This window comes from Hyaena hyaena, unplaced genomic scaffold, assembly GCF_003009895.1.
Source record: "Hyaena hyaena isolate Hyena2069 unplaced genomic scaffold, ASM300989v1 scaffold_144, whole genome shotgun sequence".
Taxonomy (NCBI): Eukaryota; Metazoa; Chordata; class Mammalia; order Carnivora; family Hyaenidae; genus Hyaena; species Hyaena hyaena.
This window is the reverse complement of record NW_024080776.1, coordinates 1,649,712-1,674,099: the sequence shown is the minus strand read 5'-3', so window position 1 is coordinate 1,674,099 and position 24,388 is coordinate 1,649,712. Positions and strand designations below refer to the sequence as shown.

The 24,388-nt window shown below is 47.4% G+C and overlaps 1 protein-coding gene across 1 annotated transcript in view; it reads right to left on the bottom strand.

The window, feature by feature from the left end:
* Nucleotides 1-240: 240 nt before the first annotated feature.
* CFAP57 (cilia and flagella associated protein 57) overlaps nt 241-24,388 on the bottom strand; it is a 71,387-nt gene continuing 47,239 nt past the window's right edge. Inside the window, exons 19-23 of the mRNA XM_039238688.1 lie at nt 21,171-21,287; nt 19,706-19,840; nt 19,480-19,623; nt 11,843-11,975; nt 241-611 (exon numbers count right to left, since the gene is read on the bottom strand). Of these exons, the coding sequence (XP_039094619.1) occupies nt 412-611; nt 11,843-11,975; nt 19,480-19,623; nt 19,706-19,840; nt 21,171-21,287 (729 nt within the window). The 3' untranslated portion in view covers nt 241-411. The remainder of the gene's footprint in view (nt 612-11,842; nt 11,976-19,479; nt 19,624-19,705; nt 19,841-21,170; nt 21,288-24,388) is intronic.

Sequence of the window (24,388 nt, the reverse complement as noted above, 5' to 3'; positions counted from 1 at the left end):
GCCCCATCCTGGGGGCCCGAGAGGACAGAGGGGCAGCAGGAGGCTAGGCCCAAGTCCCGTGTGATCTCTCCAGTGACAGGCAGCCCTGTGCCTGGACCGGAACAAGCAGCGATGGCTTTGGATGAGCTGAGCGCAACACCCCCCCGCCCCCCTGCCGCCCAAATTTCTCAGGGTCCTCTTTCTCCCTACCCCCTCCCTGACTCCCTGGCTAAGCAGAAAGTTGGACATGGTTGTGGGCAAACATCTTTATTCTGACCACGTCCCAATCTGCCCAGGGCAGGCGAAAGAGGCCGCTGTGGCCAGTGCAGCAGGGACTGTCGGGAAGCCCAGAGCCAGCCCGGCGACAGAGGTAAAGGGCTTCTTCTGATGCAACTGCAGATGGCTTACCAGAGGAGGTCACTTGGTCTGCACCTATAAGTCTACTTCTGACTTGAGGAGGGAAGGAAGCCGGATTCCACTGAGAGGGTGGAGGCCTGGGATCTGCTCTTGCTCTTGGATCTGGTCTCGGAGGCGCTGGATTTCTAGGCGTTGCATTTCAATGATTCTTGCAGTTTCTTCTTGCTCATTCAGTCGCATGGTGGGAGTGATGCTGGGCATGGCCTCACTGGGCACTGAAAGGGACAGAGCAGGACTAATGTGGGCCCGTCACTGGACTGCCATGGAGCTTTTTTGAAACCAGCGTGTCCCTCTTTCTCCTCCTGTCCCCTCAGTTACGAGCATTATTAAGGGACAGACACTCCCAGATACTAGGGGTGAGAAGGACCATTTCACCATCTAGCAGACATGGAGGACTGAAGAGACACACAATGCTGGGCAACACCTCAGCCCAGCCTGGCTCCTGAGCCCCTCCGGTGGTCTCCGCTCATTCCCCTGCTCCCCACTCCCCAAGCAGGGTGGCGCTCTCCTGCAGACATTGGTTGGCCTACAAGCCCCCCATCTTCCTCCTCACATAAAACCCCCATGCCAGGAGACTGACCCCTCTCTACCCTTCCTGAGCTGGCCACTCACTTCTGCTCCTTGACAACTCCCCTCACCTCCATCTTCCCATCTCAGGTGCTGCCAGCATCTTGTGTGATGCTGGCATCCGCAAGGGTCCATGGCTCATCCCATTCCTTGGCCTCACAGGCTGAACTCTCAGTATTTATGTCCTCTGGCCTCCACGCCCTGTCAACACCCACTCCGTGGCTTCCCCTCCCTCACCACGTCCAGGACCCTGCACTTTGACGTCTCTAGTAGCCCATCAACCATTACCACCCCTCTGACAGCCTTCTCCTTGAGATATCTGTTCTTTGACTACATGTAGATGTCTTCTTCCTGGACAGCTCCATTTTTTACCTACAAATTGGGTTCCTTTTAGATCCACTCCCTTTTCTACCCAGTTGGACCCACAGTGAGTTCCTTGACAGTACCCTCAATATTCTAGATGCCTTGTCCTTCTGCCCCGTGTGCAGACCTGAGATTACCCAACCATCCAGTGTCTCCATTTTCACCTGGCCTGTTGTGTGCTACTGAAAAAAAGTAACACATGAGATTCCCATTCTCGGTTTCCAACCCCAGACGGACTTCCTGTCCATAGTCAGCAAACTCTCACTACCCTCTCCACCCCCCTCCCCACCTGCCACCCCAGGCTTTCGAACTTTGGCCTCTACTCTAATTCCTTGCCCTCACTCTTTAAAGAAAATTATGGTCAAACATAACTTAAAATTTACCACCTTACCGTTTTAATTAATTAATTATTAATTAAAATTTTAGTTAACATACAGTGCAATACTGGTTTCAGGAGTAGAATTCAGTGATTCATCACATACAACACGCAGTGCTCATTCTAACAAGTGCCCTTTTCAATACCCATGCCCTCCTAGCCCATCCCCCACCCACCTCCCTCCATCCATGCTTAGTTCTCTATCCTCAAGAGTTGCATCTTACCATTCTTAAGTACAGAGTTTAACAGCGTTAAGTACATTTACATTGTTGTGCAATGTTGTGCAGAACTCTTGCAAGAACAGTTATGCCAGCATTCTGCTTTCTGTCTCTAACAATCAGAATGCTCTAAGAACCTCAGATAAGTAGAATCACACGGCATTTGTGTTTTTTGTGTCTGGTTTATTTCACTTAGCATGGTACCTGCCAGGTTCATCTGTGTTGCAGCATGTGTCTGATCCTTCCACCTGAAGGCTGAAAAATATTTTTTTTGCATGTATACACCACATTTTGTTTATCCATTTACCCTGTGATGGAGGCTGGGTTGCTCCTGCCTTTTGATTACTGTGAGTAATGTTGCTATGGACATGGGTGTACAAGTATCTCCTTGAGACCCTGCTCTCAGTTCTTTTGGGTATATACCCAGAGGTGGAATTTCTGGATCATACGGTAAGTCTACTTTCAATTTCTTGAGGAAGTGCCATACAGTGTGGCTGCACCATTTTATATTCCCACCAACAGGGCACTAAGGTTCCAGTTTCTTCAGATCCTCACCAACACCTTTCTCTTTGTTTTGAGAGCAGGCATCCTAATGTGTGTGAGGTGGTATCTCATTGTGGTTTTGATTTCATTTCTCTGATGAGTAGTGATGTTGAGCATCTTTTCATGTGCTTGTTGGCCATTTGTATATCTTCTTTGGAGAAGTGTCTAGTCAAGTCCTTTGCCTATTTTTTAATCTGGTTGTGTTGTTGTTACTGTTGAGTTGTGGGAATTTGTTGCAAATTCTGGACATTAACTCCTTACCACATATATGATTTGCAAATATTTTCTCCCATCCTACAGTTTGATGTACATGAGTTTTCAATTTTTATGTAGTCTATTTTTGTCTTCTGTTCCTGTGCATTGGTGTCACATCCCAGAAGTTATTATTGCCAAATCCACCCTCTCCTCCACTTTTTTTTTAAAGTTTATTTATTTATTTTGAGAGAGACAGAGAGAGCATGAGTGGGGGAGGAGTGGGGGGCGGGGGGAGAATACCAAGCAGGCTCTGTGCTGTCAGCGCAGAGCCCAACGGGGGTTCAAATTCACGAAATCGTGAGATTATAACCTGAGCTGAAACTGAGAGTCAGATGCTTAACCAACTGAGCTGCCCCAGTGCCCCCATCCTCTCCACTCTTAACAGATGACACTGCCACCTACTTCACTGACAGTCTGTGTCTTCAACTCCCTGATCACAGTCAAGTTTCTCTCAGCAGAAGACAGGCCTCTTTCCTATCTACTGCCAACCTCTTCCCCATACATCAGAAGTTAACATTAGAGGGGTGCCTGGTGGCTCAGCTGGTAAGCGTCTGACTTTGGCTCAGGTTGTGACCTCGCGGTTTGTGAGTTCGAGCCCTGCATCGGGCTCTGTGCTGACAGCCAGCTCAGAGCCTGGAGCCTGCTTCAGATTCAGTGTCTCCCTCTCTCTCTGCCCTTCCCTGCTCATGCTCGCTCTATTTCTCAAAAATAAACATTAAAAAAAAAAAAAAGAAGTTAACACTAGAAAAGAATATATGTTGGGAGCCAAGGAAGAGAGCATTTCAAGGAGAAAGTTGTCAGCGATGGCCAGGGGCCAGCCTTGCCTTACTTCTAATTGGTCTGATGATGGGGCCGGCACTCAGAGTGCTTCACGCATCCTGCTCTTCCTCAGAGAAGCCTAGGCTCTTCTCTTCTTGCCTTTGCTTCTCGACTCTTCTTCTTTTGGCAATTTCTAGGCTCTTGATCTTTTAGTATTTCTTCTTTTTCTAACTCTTGTTCCTGCATCCTCCTGCTGCTACTGGCTGCCCCTGATTACCATCCTGTCAGTCAAGCTGTGGCCTGGCCCCGAGAGACCAGCAGCCCTGGGAAGGTATAATGCACCCAAGCCTACAAGGCCATCTGTCTGTGTCACTTGCCTCTGCCTAATTCCTGTTTGCCTATCCACCTGCTCCCTCTTTCCTGGTCACCAGCATGGTCTTTGGACTAAGTTTTATGCCCTCCCCATTGGCCTCTACACTCAGTTACTTACTCAGTTACAATCTTATTGCCCACGAGACCTAACCTTGTTCGTGAGGCCACGGTCCTGGAGATATACACTAGATGGAGCTTGGAAATATGCCAGCATTTGGAATTTTCCTTACTCTGCCCCACCACTGGCCACACAATCCTCTCTTTGCCTCATTGGCTCTCCAGGTATTCTAAGGATCTTGGTGCAGATGGTAGCTTTGAGGTCCTCTAGGGTGTGCAATCACTGGGTGAGGTCCATGGACCTCAGAGGTTGGGCATTGGGATGTACTACACATGCGCAGGCCAGCTCGGGGTTGACACGGCTGCTGGCTGGCGGCTGGCTGCCAGAAGCAGTTGTCTCCAGAAACATGCCTGATCTGGGTGACACGGTCCCATGAATGTTCCTGGGGGTGCAGCTCTGCCTCTTGAGACCAGTTCACATGGAAGATGGTCCAGTGGGCCCAATGTGGGGCTTCGGCCCTTGTTTCCACCTCTGTCTCCTTCCTTGTTCTGTAAGCATCTTGAGGGCATGGGCTGTGCTTTTCCTGTTTCTTCACTGCCCCAATTTTTCTCCCATCCCTTTGATAATGACCTGCCTCCTCATCAGAGTTTGGTTCAGTCTTACAGGGTCCTTGGATGGTCCTTCTTCCGTGTGCTATGGTGTGTAAGCCCTCCTGTCCTCCTCCATGGCTGTACCTCATTAGTTCTCTCTTCATGGCCTCTGCCCACCTCGTTCCTCATTTCCCCCCCCTCCCCCGTCCTCTTGGTCTGTGCTCTGCTCTGACCTTGCCATCTACCGGAGCTGGCCAGTCTCCTCTCTGCATCCTGCCTACAAGCTTCCTTTGGGAGATTAAGTTCTGATTTTAAGTGATGGAAAAATAACATGATTACTCATACATCTGCATTCATTTCCACTCTTTTATATGCATTTTATGTTTGTGTCACTTCTTCCTTCTCTTTTTTGTCTTTCCAAAATTTAGCTTTTTCCTCCCCCTTTACCAGTTTGGAAGATATATCCACTCTTTCTTTCTTTTTCAATAGTCATCCTAAAAAGTTTAACAAGCATATTCAACTTAGAAGAGTCCAATCTAACTAAATATCTTTACCTTCTTGCAAAACAATATAAGACTTAGAATGCTCTAGCTCCGAGCCCCTGGTTAAATGCTCAGTATTTTAGTTCTATGTTGGTATTTTAATCCATAATTTGGACATTGCTCATATTGTTTTATACAGTTGTTTAGATTGTACATATTTGCCTTTTCTTCACCCATTGTTTCTTCTTGCATTCAGACTTCCCTCTGGAGTAATTTTTTTCCTGATACATAGTCTTTAAAAATTCCTTTAATGAGGTTTCATTGGTGACAAATTCTCTCAGTTTTCGTTTGTCAGAAATTTTTTTTCCTTGTGTTTTACTGGTTATATAACTCTAGGGGACAGTTATTACCACTTAGCACTTTGAAGACACTATTTCACAACGTCAACACGGTTTATATCGTTGTCGCTGGGAAGCCAGACATCAGTTGAATTGTTAATCCTTTATATGCAATCTATCTGTACTCTGGCCGCTTTTAACATCTCTGTCTTCGGTTTTCTGTAGTTCAGATACAGATTTCTTTTTATTTATAGTGCTTGAGCTCTGTTGGGCTTCCTGGACTTGATAGGCATCTTTTATCAATTCTGAAAAATGAGCTATTCTTTATCATGTTGTTGGCTTTCCTCATTCTTTTTTTTTTAAAGATTTTTTTAAATTGACGTTTATTTATTTTTGAGAGACAGAGAGACAGAGCATGAGCAGGGGAGGGGCAGTGAGAGAGAGGGAGACACAGAATCTGAAGCAGGCTCCAGGCTCTGAGCTGTCAGCTCAGAGCCTGACGCGGGGCTCAAACTCACGAGCTGTGAGATCATGATCTGAGCCGAAGTCCGCTGCTTAACCAACAACCACCCAGGTACCCCCCTCATTCTCTCTTTCTCACACTTCAGTTAGATGTGAGTTGGGTTATCCCACCCCAGCTATAACTTTTGTCCCTATGAGCTGCAATCTGGGCCAGTTCTTCATTCCTTTAGTTCACAAAGTCTCCTTTCAGATATATCTAACCTATTCAGTCTGCCCATTGAGTCTAATTGCAACCTGCAGTTTTTATTTCTAGGAGTATTTTTGGTTCTCTTTTCAAACCTATCTAGCCAATTTCGGGAGACTCTTAATTTGTCTTATTTTCAAATTTCTTTTATTTCTTTAAACATATTAAATATCCTTAAATATCTTTGTTGATTTTATTCTGTTTGATACTTTTGTTGTTTTTCATTCATGGTGATTTATTTCCTCATGTATTTAGTGATTTTTGATTGTGAGTTCATGTTCATTAGAATGTCACTGGGGCAACTGGGTGGCTCAGTTGGTCAAGTGTCGGACTTCAGCTCAGGTCATGTCTCACAGTTTGTGGGTTCAAGCCCTGCATGAGGCTCTGTGCTGACAGCTCTGAGTCTGGAGCCTGCTTCAGATTCTGTATCTCCCTCTCTCTCTGCTCCTCCCCTGCTCACACTCTGTCTCTGTTTCTCTTTCAAAAACAAATTAACATTAGAAAAAAAAGAACGTCATCTATGGGAATTCTTTGACAACTGGGTTTAAAATGTATTCTTGTATAGAAAATTTGCATTTGTTTTTTGCTTGGAACCTGGGGACACTACCAGTTAAACTAAATTTTCAGCCAAGGTTCCTTTGAGCAACCTTGTAAATTACGTGTAAATTCTGGACTTACCTGCCCAAGTATGGGCTTTTATTTAGTAGTTCTCAGGGAGAGAACTTTACTCTTTTTTTTCCCTTTCCTTCATCTAGAGCCAAGGCTGACAGATAGTAATCTCACCTATCTCCCTCTATATAGTAGGTTTCCCCCTCTAGTTAGCCTATAGTTTCCCAATTCATTCTATATTGATTTGACTCCATTTCTTCCTTTTTCCCCTCCTTCCCTTCCCTCCTTTCCCTCTCTACATCCTCACCAACATTGCAGGTTTATGTTGTTGTTGTTTGATAATAGGCATCATAATGGGCATGAAGTAGAATCTCATAGTGGTCTTAATTTGCATATTTCTAATGATTTGTAATGTTGAGCATCTTTTCATGTGCTTATTAGACATTTATGTATTGTCTGTGGATAAATGTCTATTCAAGTCTTTTGCTCATTAAAAAATGTTTTTTGGTTGTTGTTAAATTGTAGTTCTTTATTTATTCTAGATATCCGTCCTTTATCAGATATATGACTTGCAAATATTTTTCTCCCATTGTGTGGACTGGTTTTTTCACTCTTGCTTATGGTGTTCTTTGATGAATGAAAGTTTTAAATTTTGATGTAGTCCAATGTATTTATTTTTCCTTTTGTTGCCTGTGCTTTCGATGTCATATTTAAAAAGTCATTGCCAAATTCAATGTGATAAAGCTTTTCTCCTACATTTCTTCTATGAATTTTATAGTTTTAGGTCCTACATTTAGGTCTTAGGTCCACTTTGAGCTATTTTTTGTATATGATGTAAGGTAAGGGTCCAACTTCATTTTTTTGCATGTGAGTATCCTGTTTTCCCAATACCATTTGCTGAAAAGATTGTCCTTTCCCCATTGAGTGGTCTTGGCATTTCTGATGAAAATAATTTGACATATATGTGAGGGTGTATTTCTGGGCTCTCTACTCTATTCCATTGGTCTGTAAGTCTGTCTTTATGCCAGTACCACACTGTTTTGATTACTACAGATTGCAGTGAGTTTTTAAATCAGGAAATGTGAGACCTTTAAGTTTGTTCTTCCTTTCCAAAGTGGTTTTGGCTGTTGGGGTACCTTGAGATTCCATATGAATTTTAAAATGGATTTTCTTTTTTTTTTTTTTTTACGTAGTTTTTATTTTTATTTATTTTTTTTATTATTTATTTTTTTTTACAAATAGTTTATTGTCAAATTAGTTTCCACATAACACCCAGTGCTCATCCCCACAAGTGCCCTCCTCCATGCCCATTCCCCCCTCCCCCCCACATCCATCAGTCCTCAGTTTTTGTCAGCATTCAAGAGTCTCTCATGGTTTGCCTCTCTCCCTTTCCCCCACCTAAAATGGATTTTCTATTTCTGCAAAAAAAATTTGAGATGTTGATAGCGATTGTACTATCAACAGACTGCTCTGGGTAGTATTGACATCTTAACAATATTAAGTCTTCCAAACAGAAGGTGTTTTTATATTTATTGGTGACTTAATTTTTTCAGCAATATTTTGTAGTTTTTGGTGTACAGGTCTTTTGCCTGCTTGGTTTTTATTCCGGAGTATTTTATTCTTTTTGATATTAATATAAATGCAATTGTTTTCTTAATCTCCTTTTTGGATTGCTCATTGTTAGTATATAAAAATGCAACAGATTTTTGTGTATTGATTTTGTATTCTGCAATTGGAATTTTTGATCTTTTGCATGAAACCTCTCCCTATCCTCTTTAGAAGTTTGAAGGATTTTTTTCCTTTGTTCTTTGGTTTTTAAGAACTTCATGATGTTGGACATGATCCATCTATTTTTTAGCCATTGTACTGGATACTAGGTAGATCTAACAGATTCTTAAAGACTCTCTCCTTTTCGGTCCTACCTTCATCTCTACTTCCTGAGATATTTGCTTCTGCTAATTCCTGAGCCTTTGGGGGGGTTCTGTGATGTACATTACGTTTCTTCTAGGTTCCCCCCTTCTGGCTTAGGAGTCTATGAAGTCAGTTACCACTCATCTATCTGTTTTCCAGCTTTCAAAATTCTGTGTCTATTTCCTTTGTGTTTTCTTTGATTTTATGGTTTATCTATGCCATCTTGGTAGGTTTCTAATTAGCCATCTTTATTTAGAAGTTCCGAGTATGTGGTTTTAATAATTGAAAACCATGCAGGTTTGTCTGTTAGACCTGTTAGTTCATTGTTATGTGAATGAAAACTTAATATAAATGCTGCTAAAGCTAAAAAAGTGGTTTGGAGATGGCAAAGGTCCTGTTCAGATAAAGAATTCTTTTTTTTTTTTTTACAAATAGTTTATTGTCAAATTAGTTTCTACATAACACTCAGTGCTCATCCCCAAAGTGCCCTCCTTCATGCCCATCCCCCCCTCCCCCCCACATCCATCAGTCCTCAGTTTTTGTCAGCATTCAAGAGTCTCTCATGGTTTGCCTCTCTCCCTTTCCCCCACCATTTCCGCCCTTCTTCTCCCCCTTGGTCCTCCGTCAAGTTCCTCCTAATCCTCCTATACGTGCAAACATATGGTATTTGTCCTTCTCTGCCTGACTTATTTCGCTCAGCATAACACCCTCAAGGTCCATCCATGTTGCTACACATGGCCAGATTTCATTGTTTCTCATTGCCATGTAGTATTCCATGGTCAGATAAAGAATTCTTAAAAATCAACTGACTTGGTCAATCTTAAATAACACGAGGATGTATATCTTGAGCTAATTTGTCTTGGTGGCCCATGTTCCAAATTAGAAGTCAGCCAGGTTCTGGGGCGCCTGGGTGGCTTAGTTGGTTAAGCATCCGACTTTTGCTTAGGTCATGATCTCGCGGTTCGTGGGTTCAAGCCCCGCGTCGGGCTCTGTGCTGACTGCCAGCTCAGAGCCTGGAGCCTGTTTCAGTCTGTGACTCCCTTTCTCTCTGACCCTCCCCTGCTCATGCTTTCTCTCTCTCTCTCTCCTAGAAATAAATAAAACATTAAAAAAAAAAAAAAAGAAGTCACCCAGGTTCTTCATGATCAAAGCAGACAGTTGGTAATACTTGTCTTCAACTGTTACAAATGAAATCTTCCTTGAGTAAAACTGTATCACACAAATGATATGATATTGGGTTTGTTTCAGAATAATCCATGGTGATGTGAAAGGAAATAACAATAACTGGGGACAATGGATACCAATGAAGCAAGAGTGATGGGAGTGGATACATGTTGAAGTCAGGGAGTGGATTCATGGGAATTCATTAGTCTTGTCTCACATTTTTTGGTATATGTCTGAAAACTTCCACAACAATAGTAAGAACTTGGCTATATCAGACAGTATCCCGGCAAGGTCTCAATTGGTTATTTGCTAGGATGCTTGGGCATATGTGAAATATTTTTTAAAGAGAAGCTCTGCAGGAGCGCCTGGGTGGCTCAGTCAGTTGAGTGTCTTACTTTGGCTCAGGTCATGATCTCATGGAATGTGAGTTCGAGCCCTGCATTGGGCTCTGTGCTGATGGCTCAGAGCCTGAAGCCTGCTTTGGATTGTGTCTCCTTCTCTCTGCCCCTCCCTCCATTCACACTGTGTCTCTCTCTCTCAAAAGTAAATGATAATTAAAAAAATTTTTTAAATAAAAAAGAGAAGGCTTTGCAGTTATTCACAGACACATTTATCCTTCGCCTTCGACAGAAGATGGTTTCATCTCTAAAAAGTCAAGTACCTCAGACTTTGTAACACATACTGTGCTGTCATGTCAGTTCTTTAGACCTAATATTGCCACTTCAGGTACTATTCAGAGTGTTTACTTTTGTCTCGACTTCTCCTCGGCTCTAATGAAAAGGGCAGAGGAGACAACACAATTATATGTATAATTTTGTAATAGTTTAAGACTCCCAAGAAATTACAAAAATGGTCCAGAGGGTTCTTGTGTGTCCTTTAGTTCCCTTCTCCCAACCATAACCTTTGACGTGGCCATAGTACATGAGGTGACTGATATTGGGGAGACTCAGTCCACAGCCATGGGAGGTTTCCATCCCCTCAGGGTTTCTAAGCGGTATTCCTGAGTGTAAGCCACCAAAAGACAATATACTTGAACTGCATTGACTTAATTTTCCATAGAAATGCCTTATACTCTTGGTTTTTATCAACTGTCCAGATAAGAAATGCATACCTGAAGAATGATTAAAACATTTTTTTAAATGTTTACTTATTATTGGGGGTGGGGAGATGGACAGAGAGATAGGGAGACACAGAATCTGAAGCAGGCTCCAGGCTCTGAGCTGTCAGCACAGAGCCTGATGCGGGGCTTGAACCCTTGAACTATGAGATCATTACCTGAGCCAAAGTCAGACACCCAACTGACTGAGTCACCCAGGTGCCTCGTGAAGAACGTTTTTTTATTGTCTGAAGACCTACAGTTAAAAGGTATCCATTGTGTTATTTATTCAGCACCCTTTTATAAGGATCCATGTGATAAGTTTCTTACAAAATTTAGTGCCAGGGAAAGGTTGTTCTCCCCAGGAAAAAAGCCGAAATCCTTCCTTTTGCCATAAATGAGGACTATGCAAACTCTCGTACTTCTTTGTTTCTCTTTTTGCCTCAGCCGTCAGAAATTCAGAGGAACTTTAGGATATGATTGCAGTAACTAACTCATTTAACATTTCTAATGTCATTCTTCCCCTTTTCCATTTAAGTAGTTTCTAATATTTCTTTCTGTCTTTATTTTAACTGTACAGGTCCACAATCCCTTATCCGCAATTCTAAAGTGCCAAAAGCTCTAAAAATGTAGAGCATTTTAAAATTTATGAAGTTCAGTGTGAATATTCATGTTTCACTACATAAATACAAATGTGGTTGATTTCAGGGACCTGCCTCAGACTTCTCTAGGGATGTTATATAATATGCAGTATATAGTAAGCTCTCTCTAAAATCGGAAAGATTCTGAATTCTAAAACCAGAACTAACCCCAAGGATTTTGGTCATGCCCATGTTTGAATGTGGCAAGGGCCTCAAAGATATTTTGGACAGCAGGTATGCGGCATGAAGAGGCTCCCAGAAGGCCATGGGGTAGATGTGACCTGATATAGGAGAACACTGAGGAGAGGCAGTCATGGAAGCCAAAGGGAGACCTGCTTGTGGCTGCCATTGGTTCCTTGATCCCAAAGTTCATCTCCCTTGGCCACTGCTCACATTACCTGTCTCCGGAACATCTTGTGGTCGGCTTTTCTTGGTCAATTTCAGAGCTGCTTCAAGGTCATAGACTTGGGAGCGGGTGAACTTCAGTTCCCTACGGAGCTCATTAATCTCTTTGATCAGGGAGACATTTTCCTGTAGACAAGAAAGAAGGGAGAGTGAGTATGGATAGATGAGTGATCAGTGGGCACAGGGCCTGCCCTGGCCTGGGGCTGCAGGTGTTTGAAGAGACAGCATTGGGCCTGGACCCAGATTCCTCTACTGGGATACGAGTCCTTATCCTAACTCACGGATCAGCCTCTCGAGGTACCAGCTGATTTATCTTCAGGTGGACTCTGGCAACGTTAAGATATAGACAGTGTGCACCATTCCCAAGCATCCAGACCCTTTCTAGCATCAACAGTGATTTTCTAAGCAGTTCATATGAATTTAAATGCATCGAAGTATCATAATAACCCTATTAGAAGATTCTATTATAATCACAATTTTATAGAAAACAAAACTGAGGCATAGGGAGGTTATGTAATTTGCTCAAATTGCATACATAGCAGGGGACAGAACCAGGATTCTGACTCTGACAGTCTGGCTCCAGAACTCTGAGCTCTTAAAATACCGTTCTATCCTTTATTCATTTTTCCTCATTCATTTGTTGAAACTACACTTTTTTTTAAGTTTTTTTTTTTTTCTTTCTGAGAGACAGAGACAGCATGAGTGGGAGAGGGGCAGAGAGAAGGGGAGTCACAGAATCCCAAGCAGGCTCTATAGTGTCAGCATGGACCCTGATGCAGGGCTTGAACCCACAAAACTGTGAGATCATGACTTGAGCCGAAACCAAGAGCCAGTTGCTTAGCTGACTGAGCCACCCAGGTGCCCCTGTTGAACCTAAATTTATATGGTATTTGCTGTGGCCCTGGGATGAAGACAGAAATAAGAAATGGTGTTTGCCCTCAGCAGCATAGTGTTTAGTGAGGAGCACAGAAAAGCAAATGATAATTAACATTTGCTATATCCACTGATAGTTCACTTGTCTTATTTGTGTTTGACAAATATCTATCCATCCATCCACTCATCCACCCATCCACCCATCCACCCATCCACCCATCCAGTAGTTACTGAGTACTTGCTGTGCTGTGCTGCACTGTGCTGACCTGAGGTGTGCAGAGACTAAGGTCTGGCCTCTGTTCTTGAGGAGCTTAGGGCTGAGTGGGGGGATCTGGGCATAGCTGAGCACGGTGGCCACCTTGACGCAATAGAGGGATGGGATACAGAGGAAAGGCACTTAGCTCTGCCTGAATGACCAGGGAAGATCCCTAGGAATTGACCCCTGGGCTGAGGCTTGAAGGAGTCACCAAGGAGAGGGTAGAGGGGGTCGCACACAACTGGAGCAGCCAGAGAAAGGCACAGAAGTAGGACACGGCTGGTGTGGGAGGACCTGCAAGCAGTTCTACATCCCCGGACACAAAGTGAGAAGCGGGTGCAGAGGAGTGAGGATGAAGAACTCGCTGGGGGCCCCGTGGTGGGGGCTCTGCATCTGGGACCAAGCAGTCTCTTCTCTCTTCCCTTCTTACACCTCAACTCTCTCTGCCTTCCTTTCCACACTCAGCCTGAGGACATCGAGGGCGGCTCCCTGGCAGTGTCCTTGTCCTTGTGTGCCCAGAGAGGGACTGGCTACTTTGCTCTTAGGGTACTCTTTGCTCGGCTTGTCTACAGAAGTGCCTCTCATGTGACAGCACAAAGGACTCACCTAAGGATCCTGTTGAATGTGGCTTCTGACTCAGTAGGCCTGGGGCTGGTCCTGATATTCATCTGCTAAGAGAGGTTGCGGCTGGCCTGAGGGCCAGGCAATCACGGGTAGCAAGGCCAGTGAGGGTCAGAGAGCCAAAACAGGCAAATGCGGCCAAATCTACATAAACCGAACCTGTGCCAGGAACAACCACCGCTTTGGACACTGTCTCCATAGTGGTAAGCATGGAGTCAGCCCAGAAAACACGGTGATCGCAAGCACTATTGTCTGTGAGCCTTGACTTACTTTTCTGTTATGGGGATGCGCCTGTGGAGCCCAAGTGGGAGCAGGGCCTGAACTAGGGCCACCCTGACATATTCTTTCCTTCCAGAGCCTCTGGATCTGAGCATGTTAGATATACCTTCAGGTTCTCAGTATATCACTTAATTTCAGTGTTCCTCATTAAAAAAAAATTCTCTTTTGAATGAGATGCCCAATTATTGCTGATCCCTAGTTTTCAGACTGGGCTTTGTGCCTTGTTTTCTATAAAGTCAGCAGACTTCTCCATCTGATCTTTTACTCTTTTAACCAACCCAGGATTTAGTGATGAATCTCCCACACTTCCTTTCCAGATGCTCTCCAGCAAAGCTCTCTGCCAGTTTCCTCCCCTGAAACCTCTCCGCGCTGACTTTTTATCATGACGTGATGGATTAAATATGTATGTATTTGGTTTCAAGACCTTGGACTCTACCTCGCAAGTAAGAGGCTCTCAATAAATATTTGTGGAATGAATAACTAATGCAGCAGATATCAAGCTGAGTAAGACGAGATTCTTACTAACAAGGAAATTACAAACTGGGGGGTAAAGATTGGGCAGGAGTGAAGAGACAGAAGGGAGACTGAGGAGGGCCCGCAGGGAACTCAGGCAAACCTGCTCTGGTTCAGGGCTCTGCCCACTTCGTGGGCATCACTGAGCTTTCCCTTCTCTTGCCTCATTCGGTAAAGTAACTAATCAGATTGAAGATTAGAGACTGACGGTACCGTTTGTCCGGTCCTCTCCGGCTAGATCCTGAGGCACTACTGCATCATATCCATCCATTATGTCACTAAGTCCTGTCAGTTTTGTATCTGAACTGGATCTTGTGTTCACCCTTCTGGCTGTCAGTTTGTCGTCAGCTGTCAGCATCCCTCCCCTCTACTACCGTAACGGCCCCAAGTGGAGCCCTTGCCCCAGTGTCCCCCTCCATCCTTGACAATCCTGCTTGGGACTTGGGGCCCAATCACGATCGGGACTTCTGGCTCCCAGTATTTCTCGGTGTGAATGTCTGTTTTTTGTTTTTTTGTTTTTTTTTTACAAATCGTTTATTGTCAAATTAGTTTCCACATAAATGAATGTCTGTTTCTAAGCCTACTGCCTGCTTTGGACACCTCCATGATGCCGGCCACCTTAATGGGCCTTCCAGGACATGACTCAGTTCCCACCAGAGTGTGATCGAGACCCATGAGTTCATGCGGCCTGGTTCCCCATTCTGTTCTCATGTTTTCATTCATTCATTCATTCATTCATTCATTCATTCATTCATGACTCTGAAAGCCCACTATACACTGGTCATTGTGCCGGGCGCAGGAGGTCCAGCTTGGATGCAATGCTTAGAGATGCCATGGGAGTCTGAAGAGGGGCGCTCACCCAGTGCGAGAAGGACCTTCTGGGGAGGCGGGGGACAGAGAAGACTGTTTCAGGCCTGGAACCAGCAGGGAGCAAGCAGGATTTGAGGCATTGAATGCTTGATGCTGCTGCTGCTGCTGCTGGTAACATGAGTAATCCTAACTTCATGAGTTGACTGGATCCCTGTACCACACCAAACATTTTGCATTCAATAACTCACTTAATCCCCAGGACAACCTAATGAAGAAGGTGTTATTAGATTCACTTCCATATGAGGAAACTGAGGCTGAGGCAGTGCTTAAGTGGTAGTAGAGCTGGGGTTTGCCTCTGGTCGTGTCTGTCTCCAAGTGCTTGTTCCTCTACAACTGTTGCCTTCCAGACTCTACTTTCCACCTCTCATTGATGTCACCCCATTCCAATACCTCACATAGGATGACGGCCACGGAAGGCCCTCAAAAGTACAAGCTGGGCTCCCTAAAGTGCTTTCCGGTGTTCTGAAGAACCCAGAGGTCACACTGAGGTCAACTGTATATGCTTTGGGTAGCTCTGTGAATTTAAAATGTGGACGCAACAGGTTTGCCGAGTCTTCTGTTCTTGATCCCTCCTTGGTCAGGACCACCTACAAAAGCCCCATCCAACCCTCCAGCCCCCCACCCAGCCCTTCTGCTGCAGGAAAAATGTGACCTGGGGTCTATCACATACCAGGTCTTGGGGCCTATAAGAGTGACTGGCTAGGGGAAATGCTGTCTATTTCTATAGACAACCTTCTAGACAAAGGGGCTATACTGAGCTGTCCAGGACCGCCTTTGGTGGAGGGGTATGTCAGAGAGCCCCGGCCAGAGCTGACCTGACAGAGCCTTCAGCCCAGAAGGGAAAAGGAAGGAAATACCTATAGCACCCCCTGCTGGCCTCCCCTATGTTGGCAGTGCCCGGCTGTGTGGACAAAGCAGGCAACAGATGCACTCGGTGGACCTGGAAGCCCTGCATCAGTGGTGGCTTTCGGCAACTCCTCAGTTGGTGGGATAGCCATCTGCCGAACCGCCCAGATGTGGCACCTCTCTGCTCCTCTTTCAGGCTTCCTCTCACATCCCACTTACGTTTCATCATCTCTACCCTTGTCTTTGATGTCACAACTCACTCCTTCCGAGGTCTTCTCATCTCCCCTTAACAGACATCTTCAAATGGGGTGCCCTGCCTCCTGTCTTGCCCCGGCAGCCTGTCCACTCTGCCAACCCACCTACCTGCTGGCACCTGCTTCTAAGATAAACTTGGTGCTTCTTGGTGTGCAAGGAAAGCACTCTCCAGTGACACTGAGCTACTCACTCTCCAGTGGACCTTTTCTTCTTGCCCCCAGTGCTCTGCAGTAAAGGAAGGTCCGGATGCCCAGGCCCCCAGACACACCACAGGCCTCACTCTTCCCTGTCTGTTCTCAGGTGTTCTCCCTACCTGGAAGCCTCTTCCCCAGCTTGCTCCCTGACAGCTTTTACTAACCCTTCAAGGCTCAGCTCGAATGCCTCTTCCCCCAATTGCAGCCCGCCTCTACAAGGGTGCACAGCACAGATATATGGTACTGAGCAGTGATTATCTGTGTCTGGTTTAAGTGTCCTGCCTCGAACTGCTGAGGATGGGCATACCATCACATTCATCTTGGAATCTCCCGTGGCCGGCACAGAGTGTGGTATGTAAGAAGCCCTCAATATTGTGTTCTGAATGAATGCGCGTCCTAGATGTTTGTATTCAAAGCAACTCTTATTTTCTTATCTGCAAGCATGCTGGAGAACGAGTGAAGAGGCCCTGCACTCCTGTCTGAACATATAAATGAGACAGTGACCTCATTTTCTGTGTTTTCTAATGCGTTTCTGCCTTGGCCTTCCTTGACCTCTTTGGACTGAAGCCCCAGGGCCTTGGTACCTGCAGATGCAGGTACTTACCAACGAATAGCAAAGCATCAGGCCCCAGGCTACCAGCTGGGGGGTCTGGGATCAGTTGTGCAATCTCCCCTCCCATGCCCCAGTCCACAGGCAGCCCTGGTCTGTGCTGTGACAGCCTTCCAGGCTCTCCCACTGATTTCTGCCTTGGTTACTGAGTAGATCTTTAGGTTGGAGGACAGGAAGGGAGAGAGCATTTTTGGAGCATCTATTCCATACCAGGCCAGTGCCTAATGCTTTACATTAGTTAGCTCGTTCAATCCTTGCAGTAATTCGCTGAGGTTGGTACTTCCTTTCCCATTTTATAGCCAGGGAAGGAGGCTCCTGGAGAGGTTATGGAATTTCCCCAAAGTCTCCCAGTAAGAGTGGATGAGGCAGGATAAACTGGGTTTAGACAGTGTCCATTTTTGTTTCTCCTGCCCTGACTCCTTGCCTGGTCCTGGCCGGTACCCTCTCCTTCAACTTAAGATCAAAGAAGGAAACAATTCTTATAAGTAAAAACAGTAGCTTTGAAAGATTTTCTCCCTCCCTCCCTCCATTCCTTCTTTTCATCCTCCCTTCCTTTCCCTCCTTCCTTCCTTCCTTCTCTTTCTCCCTCTACTCTCTTCTCCTTTGCTTTCCTTTCTTTTCTTTCCATCCTCCCTCCCTCCCGCCCTTCCTTTCTTCCAAACAAACTCTGACCCAGAGCCTACTATAATAAGCAAGGAGTCCCCTTGGTTAAGGGGTGGGGACCCGGAACCCTGTCTGCTGACCCTGTCTTGCTCCGTGCAGTTGTCTGGGGAACGTCTATGGATCCACAGGGCTCCACAGCTCACGAGTTTACAATGTTGCTCCAGAAAACGCTCTTCTGGGGATTTCCCCTGGCTGATGGCTCCCTCCGCCAGCCCTCAGGGAGCAGTAGGGCTGGGCAGGGGCCCTGCTGTGTCTCCTTGCCCCTCCTACCTACCGTCTCACCCTGCCCCAAAGGAGTGGGCACGTGGACTCTGGGGTACCTGGGAGCCAAAGAAGACCTGTGCCTAACCTGGGCGGCCTCATGCTGACACTCGCACCCTCTGGCTGGCCTGTGGTCTTCCCTTTCCTTTTCCTTCTCCTAGGACTGACGTTTGCTTTACCCGAGAAAGGGACCCCAGCCCTGGAGGATCTTTCAGGCCTGTGCTCTGGTGGCAGGGTGCAGATGAAGGCGCAGCAACATCACGGGCTGTCAGCTGCCTCTGTAGTCGCCTTGGTCCTGCTGCCCAGCACGCTGCACCCTGGGACCCGGGCAGGCTCTCCATGCCTGGGGGCCTTGACACCATCAGCAAGGGCTTGGTGTATCAGCCACTGGTACCAAAGGGGGGCCACAAAATGGATGCACTCCTCTCCCTGGGCTTCTGAGTGCTCTCATGACCCAGGAGTAGGGCAGTGGGACGGCATGCGGGACGTTGAAGCGGGGGCTGGTCGTGGGATGGAGGGCACAGACGCCACCATGCTTGGGTCTGACTGGCCTGAATCACAGTGTGCTCGGCTCACCTATGTGGGGACTGGCTGAGCTGGGAACTGGTTTGTTTCAATCTGCAGCCCATCCCCTTTCCAGTATTTTAATGATGGCATTAAAGCGATATAAACATAAAAAGGTATGTGCCTTATAAATGTAATTCTGATGTTCTCTTTTGATACTAAATCGCATTAATTGCCTCAGACGATACTGATACTCAAACAGAAATCTGGCAGAAGAATCCTGATCGGCAGCGCTGATAAGTGGAGGCGGCAGTAATGGGGTCAGGCTCTCTGGAAAGCCTGATGAAGGATCCGGGGAGGTGGGTGTAGACTCAGTGAGGCCAACATGTGGGGTGGGTGTGGTTGGCTCCAGACCCAAGAGATAAGGAAAGGGACCTGAGGCCCAGAAAAGGCAGATGAGGTGTGGAGACTGGTGTGTCTCGAGATGCAAATAGCAGAATAAAAAGCAGCAAAGGAAAATACGGTGACATAAGAGTTGGAAACTACAGAAAAGAGGAGAGACGGATTCAGGAGAGCTGGATGGAGGGCCGGAGCAGGGCAAGGAGATGGGGAGGCAGGACACAAGAATGCTTTGGAGAAAGATGGGCAGAAAAAAGAAATGGGTGCCTGGTGAAGTAATTGGGGGTGGGGGTGGTAGAAATGAATGGGCATTGGCGGCATAAGGGTAGGCATGGAAACACCTAGAAAAACATGGAGAGGCTCTCGGCGATGGTCACAGCCAGGTCAGGCTCCAGTGGAGGAGAGGGGGTCCGAGGAGAGGGGTCATAGAGAAAGGTTTCAAGAAAGCTAGCGGGTCCCTTGCACATTTGGGGGACGTGCGGTTACCTGCATGATGCGGACATAGTCAGTGCGGTGCAGCTCACTCTCCTTGACCACCTTTTTCTTGAGAGTGGCCAGGTTTCTCTCCAGGTGCTCCCGCTGACGGGCATACTCCTGCTGCAGATCCATGTTCAGCCCTGTGATCTCCACCTGATGGGCCAGAAGGGCTGCTTAGGGAGGGAGGGGGGACCCGGGAGAGAAGGTGAGTTGGGGAAATGGAGGCAGAGCTCACCATGTCTGCCCGCTGCACGTACTTCTCAAAGAGAGCTCGGACCTTGTCCTTCAGGAGCCGGGGCTCCTGGATGTACGCCACACAGTTGTGAAGGTCCGTCTTAAACCGTTTGACCAGTGCCTCCAGGTCCCGCTCCTGCAATCAGAGGTACTTCCGTCTGGCACCAGAAAGTCTCTGTGGGGAGTGGGCAAGGGCCACAGGCAGAGGCAGATGGCAGCATAAGACAAAGGACGCCTCATCTGGGACTTAACAGTTGACCGTCAGGGCCCACAATGGACACAGAGACCTCGGTGGGTGCATAGCCGAGAGGCAGACGTACTAAAACTCATGGGCACCTGCCTGAATAGCCTCATCTTTAAAAGGCCGCACAGTCAACTCCTTGATTGTCTCTGGGTCCCTTTCAGGACCACACCTTAAAAGATGACAGGCAGTGTGAGTGGTCACCCTACTCCTTCCTGAGCCAAGATGGAGCGTATCACTTCTCTCTTGCAGGTCCCTGGGCCAGGGCATCCACGTCCCCTTCTCAGCTCACCCAGGGCTTATCCTTGCAGACAGGCAGGAGAGCTGCTGTGAGCGGGTAGTGGAAACATGACCGAACTGGGCAGATTGGTCCAGCGGCAAACTTGGGCCAGAGGCTCGCTCTCCCGCCCTCCTCTCATACCCATCCTCCTCTAACCCTGAGCTGGAGGTCTCTCCTTCCTCTTCGCTCCCACAGCCCTCTGTTCAGCTATCATAACCCTTTATCTTACATGACGATTAGTAGGCACACACCACAGGTCCCCTAGCAACCTGTTCAGGTTGTGAAGGACAGGACCTACGTCACTCTGGTTGCTCTGTGGCTTCTACTATTACCTAGCCCAGAGTCGATGCTTCATGTGGGGGATGGAAAAAAAAAATCAATCTGATTCCACAAACATTATGGGGTGCCCTGTGCTAGGGGTGGCGGTGCAGCCAAGGCCCAGCCTGGGACCAGAAGACCCAGTTCCGTCCCAGGGCTGGCTCTGGGTGCCAGGTGACTTTCCTTAACCTTCTAATCTCTCTGGCCTCATCTATCTTTATTACCTAAAGAGACTGGACTAGGCAATTTCTGAGGCGCTCCTTGCCTCAGTGTGTTGTTTGTTTGTTTCGGTAGTCAAAACCTTCTGACACTGACTACAGGTGACCTATCTGAGCCTCTCCTTCCTCGTGCCAAGCAAGCCAAAATGCTGCAGGCATCCTTAGGACACTGGCCAACCCCCCCCACTTTGAGCACTTCACCCAAAGTCATCGTAGTCTCAGATGGATGCAGCCACGTAGATCTGCATGGGCCTGAAACCAGGCAGGGCTGTGAGCAAGTGAGGAGCGAGTTAAAATGGGAACGTATCTTAGCAATTGGCTGGCGCTGTCTCTCAGAAGCCAGCTGCCCATTGCAGACAGGTGCCAGATTCTGAAGCCAAGATCTGCCAGACTCTGAAAATCCCCGCACCTTCTGTCTCTCTTTGTGCATCTCCTGATCAGTGGCTCGTAGTTTCTGCCACAGTTCTGTGATGTTCAGCTCCAGCTGCGTGTTCTGCTTATGGAAACGCTCCAGTTCTGCCTCCATCTACAGAGAACAAGGGGATAAAGTCAAGAACAAGAAAGTAATGGAATACAAGTGATATTTGGGAACTCACGACTTTTGGTGGGAAAGTGTCCCTGGCTATCAGGATGTTCTTTGCTGGCTCCCACCTATGTCCTCTGGAATGAAACCTTTCTTGCTAAGTCCTGGCCACCCCCTGAAGCCTCCACCCCTTGGTGGATGTATTAACCCAGATCGTGTGTTTCTGTAGCCAGCCTCTGTATTGCCCCCCTGAGTTTCCTTCAGTCATGCTGATGACCTTCTTTTCTAGAACTCTTTATTAATTGGTGACTCTTACATACTGGGGCCTGGAAACAGAGGCAGAGTTCTGCACAGAAATACCTTCCTTGCCTACTTTGTGAAACTGTGTGAGTGACTCTCGACCCTTTGGGGCCGCAAGCCATCAGAGTCGATCCGAAAGCAGCAAGTTTTAAGGGACCAGCGTGTAGGCGTCCTCAGTTTAAGGAGCCTCTGCCTCATCGTTCTGTTGAAAAGATTTTACAAAGCACAGCTGAGGAGAATACCTCATCTTCAAAAGAAAAGGAAGAAGCGACCGATGAGCTTCTGAAAGATTTTTATTCATTGTCGCACTTGTATTAACCAAAGACACGTGAATGACAACTGGAGCTTCTGATCAGGATGAGAGCAGGGGGAGGGGAGTTCTCAGTTGATCCAATTTCTGCCAAAAGCCAAGGGGGCTTGCTTGACACACCGTATCTGGTGGACACTGGTACTCCTGTTCACAGAGAGGGGCACTATTGTGGGGGGAAGGGACAGCTCACCGGGTTCTTTCATGGCTGGATGGAGTGGCTCCTCCAACCTACCCCAGGCCCTTTGGTCAGATCTCAAGGCTCCTGACCATCTTTGGGGGTACCGGAAAGCCCCGATGCACCACATCCATGTTCTGGACACGAAGGGGCAGCTTGCAGGAGAATGTTATTATCCTTATTGGAAGCATCTGGATAGACAGAATAGCCCTTTGGTGCAGCGCCTGGCATGAAGTCAGCACTCCGTGTTCATCTGAACGAGTGAATGCACAGCCAGTGTGGAAGGCAAAGGGAAGCCACAGTGAGGGAGTAGAGGGGTGCTTTAAATAACCTGCCTTCTGGAAGAGGGATGAAGAGCCAAATGTGCCATGTTGGTGGAGCTATGTCACACCGCCGTGTGCGGGACACAGCGAGTATGGGGATGTGCACAGCTAAAGAAGGAGCGTGTCCACTGGGGAGGGCCGGCCGGCCACCACCGGCATGGGGACACAAAACTGATGAAGAGGGAGTATCTGTATGCAAAAAGCTACAAGGCTAGAGGAATAAGGGGGAAGGTCCAGGTAGAAAGTACCCTTTTGTGTGCAGAGGACGTAGGGAGGCGGTGCCCAGAAAAGGGATGTTCAGTCAGGTTCCACACGACAAATAGGTACTAGAGGACAAAGTGGAGAAGGGGAATTCCAGGTGGAGAGAGCAGGCCGCACAGAGAGGCCCCAGGGCACGGGCAGCCTGGGGCCTCTCTGCCCACTATGGGTGGTCCAGGGGGCTACAGGATGGGGGTGCATGTGAGGAAAGGGGAGAGGGTCTGGAGAGGTCGGCTGAGCTGGGTCATGTAGGACCCAGGGGCAGAGGCTCAAATGGGGAGAGGTTCTGCCTTCAGGCTGGCCAGAAGTCTGGCCTTTATACTGAAAGCTCAGGGAGCTCGGGCAGGTTTTACCCAAGGGGTGGCGCGTGTGCACCTCAGAAGGCCTGATGTGGAGGTCCTCCTGGAGACAGCAAGACTGGAGCCAGGCACACCAGTCAGGGGTGAGATGACGGTGCCCAGACCAAGGGAATGGTGGCCGCAAGAGAGACAAGGGCTTCTCCAAGGTCACGTCTGAGGGCCTACAGCTGGCTGTGCCTCTCTCTCCGTAGTCTCGAAGCCAGCAATGACAGATTAGGTTAAAAAGGAAGTAATACACAAAAAGCCTCAAAAGCTGCTGAGAATGAAAATAACCTACTTCATAGAAAAATTGTGAAATCTGCGGAGTTTGAATAGCTGGCTGGACAGCTAGGATACTAGCCAGTATGTGGGAACAAGTATCCTTTTCCTGGTGAGGAAATCCCATCTACTTTTCCATGCGTTCTCCTCACACTCAGCGCCTCTCAGTGGGGGAGGGGCAGGAAACAGGCATTTTACTCCCTAGAGGGTATTTGGCAACGTTTTAGTTTTCAGTTGATCGGTTGATCACAACCGGGGGAAGGGGAGGGTTGCTACAGGCATCTAGTGGGCAGAGACCAGGGATGTTGCTAAATATCCTACAATGCATGGGACTCCCCGTAGCAAAGAACTCCCCACCCCAAGATGTTACACTGAGGTTCTCTGAGGTTGAGAAAACCCTGCGCTAGATGAAAAAACAAGAGTGTGAAATAAAATGACAAGGTCCTAGACACTCTCTCCCTAGGAAGCAGATAGCCCCTTCTCACGGAAGAGAAGCTGGTAAAGTCTATGTGTGGGGAGGTACCGAATCAAGGAAGTATTAGATTTCCATCCACAGAGGAGGGCTTACCGCTTCCTTCTTGGAGGAAAAAAGAACTTCACACGAGAGATCCGCAGCGGGTGGGCCAAATGGGTCTCTGACCTCCTGAGGGAAGCCCTGAGGTCAGAGGCCTCCAGGGAGGGATTCAGCCCTGGTGGGGACTGGCCCCAGGGGTGGCCCAGGAGGGGCCCTGTCTGAATCACCCAAGGTGCCGGAGTATTCCCTGCTGGGAGTCACTGCCACCATTGGCCCAGTTACTGACGGGAAAGTGAATAATCCTTCAGATGTGCTTGGGTAGAAAGTAACTGACCCAAGTGTAAATCCACTTGACAAATGAGGAAGGGGCACCTGGGATGGTGATTTCCAGGGGCTGGCAGCACACTGACTTTCCAGGCAAGTGGGGCCTCTGCTCTTTTCTGGGCTTCCGTTGTTGGGCCCTGAGGTCACTCAAGGATGGCAGGAGGCCCAGATGAGGCAGTTCTGTTGTTGGCTTTTCCCCAGAGACCAGGAGAAAGTCACTGGCACAATAACAAGCCATCTCTGGACACTCTAGCCCTGGACTGATCCTACCACCTGGCTTCTT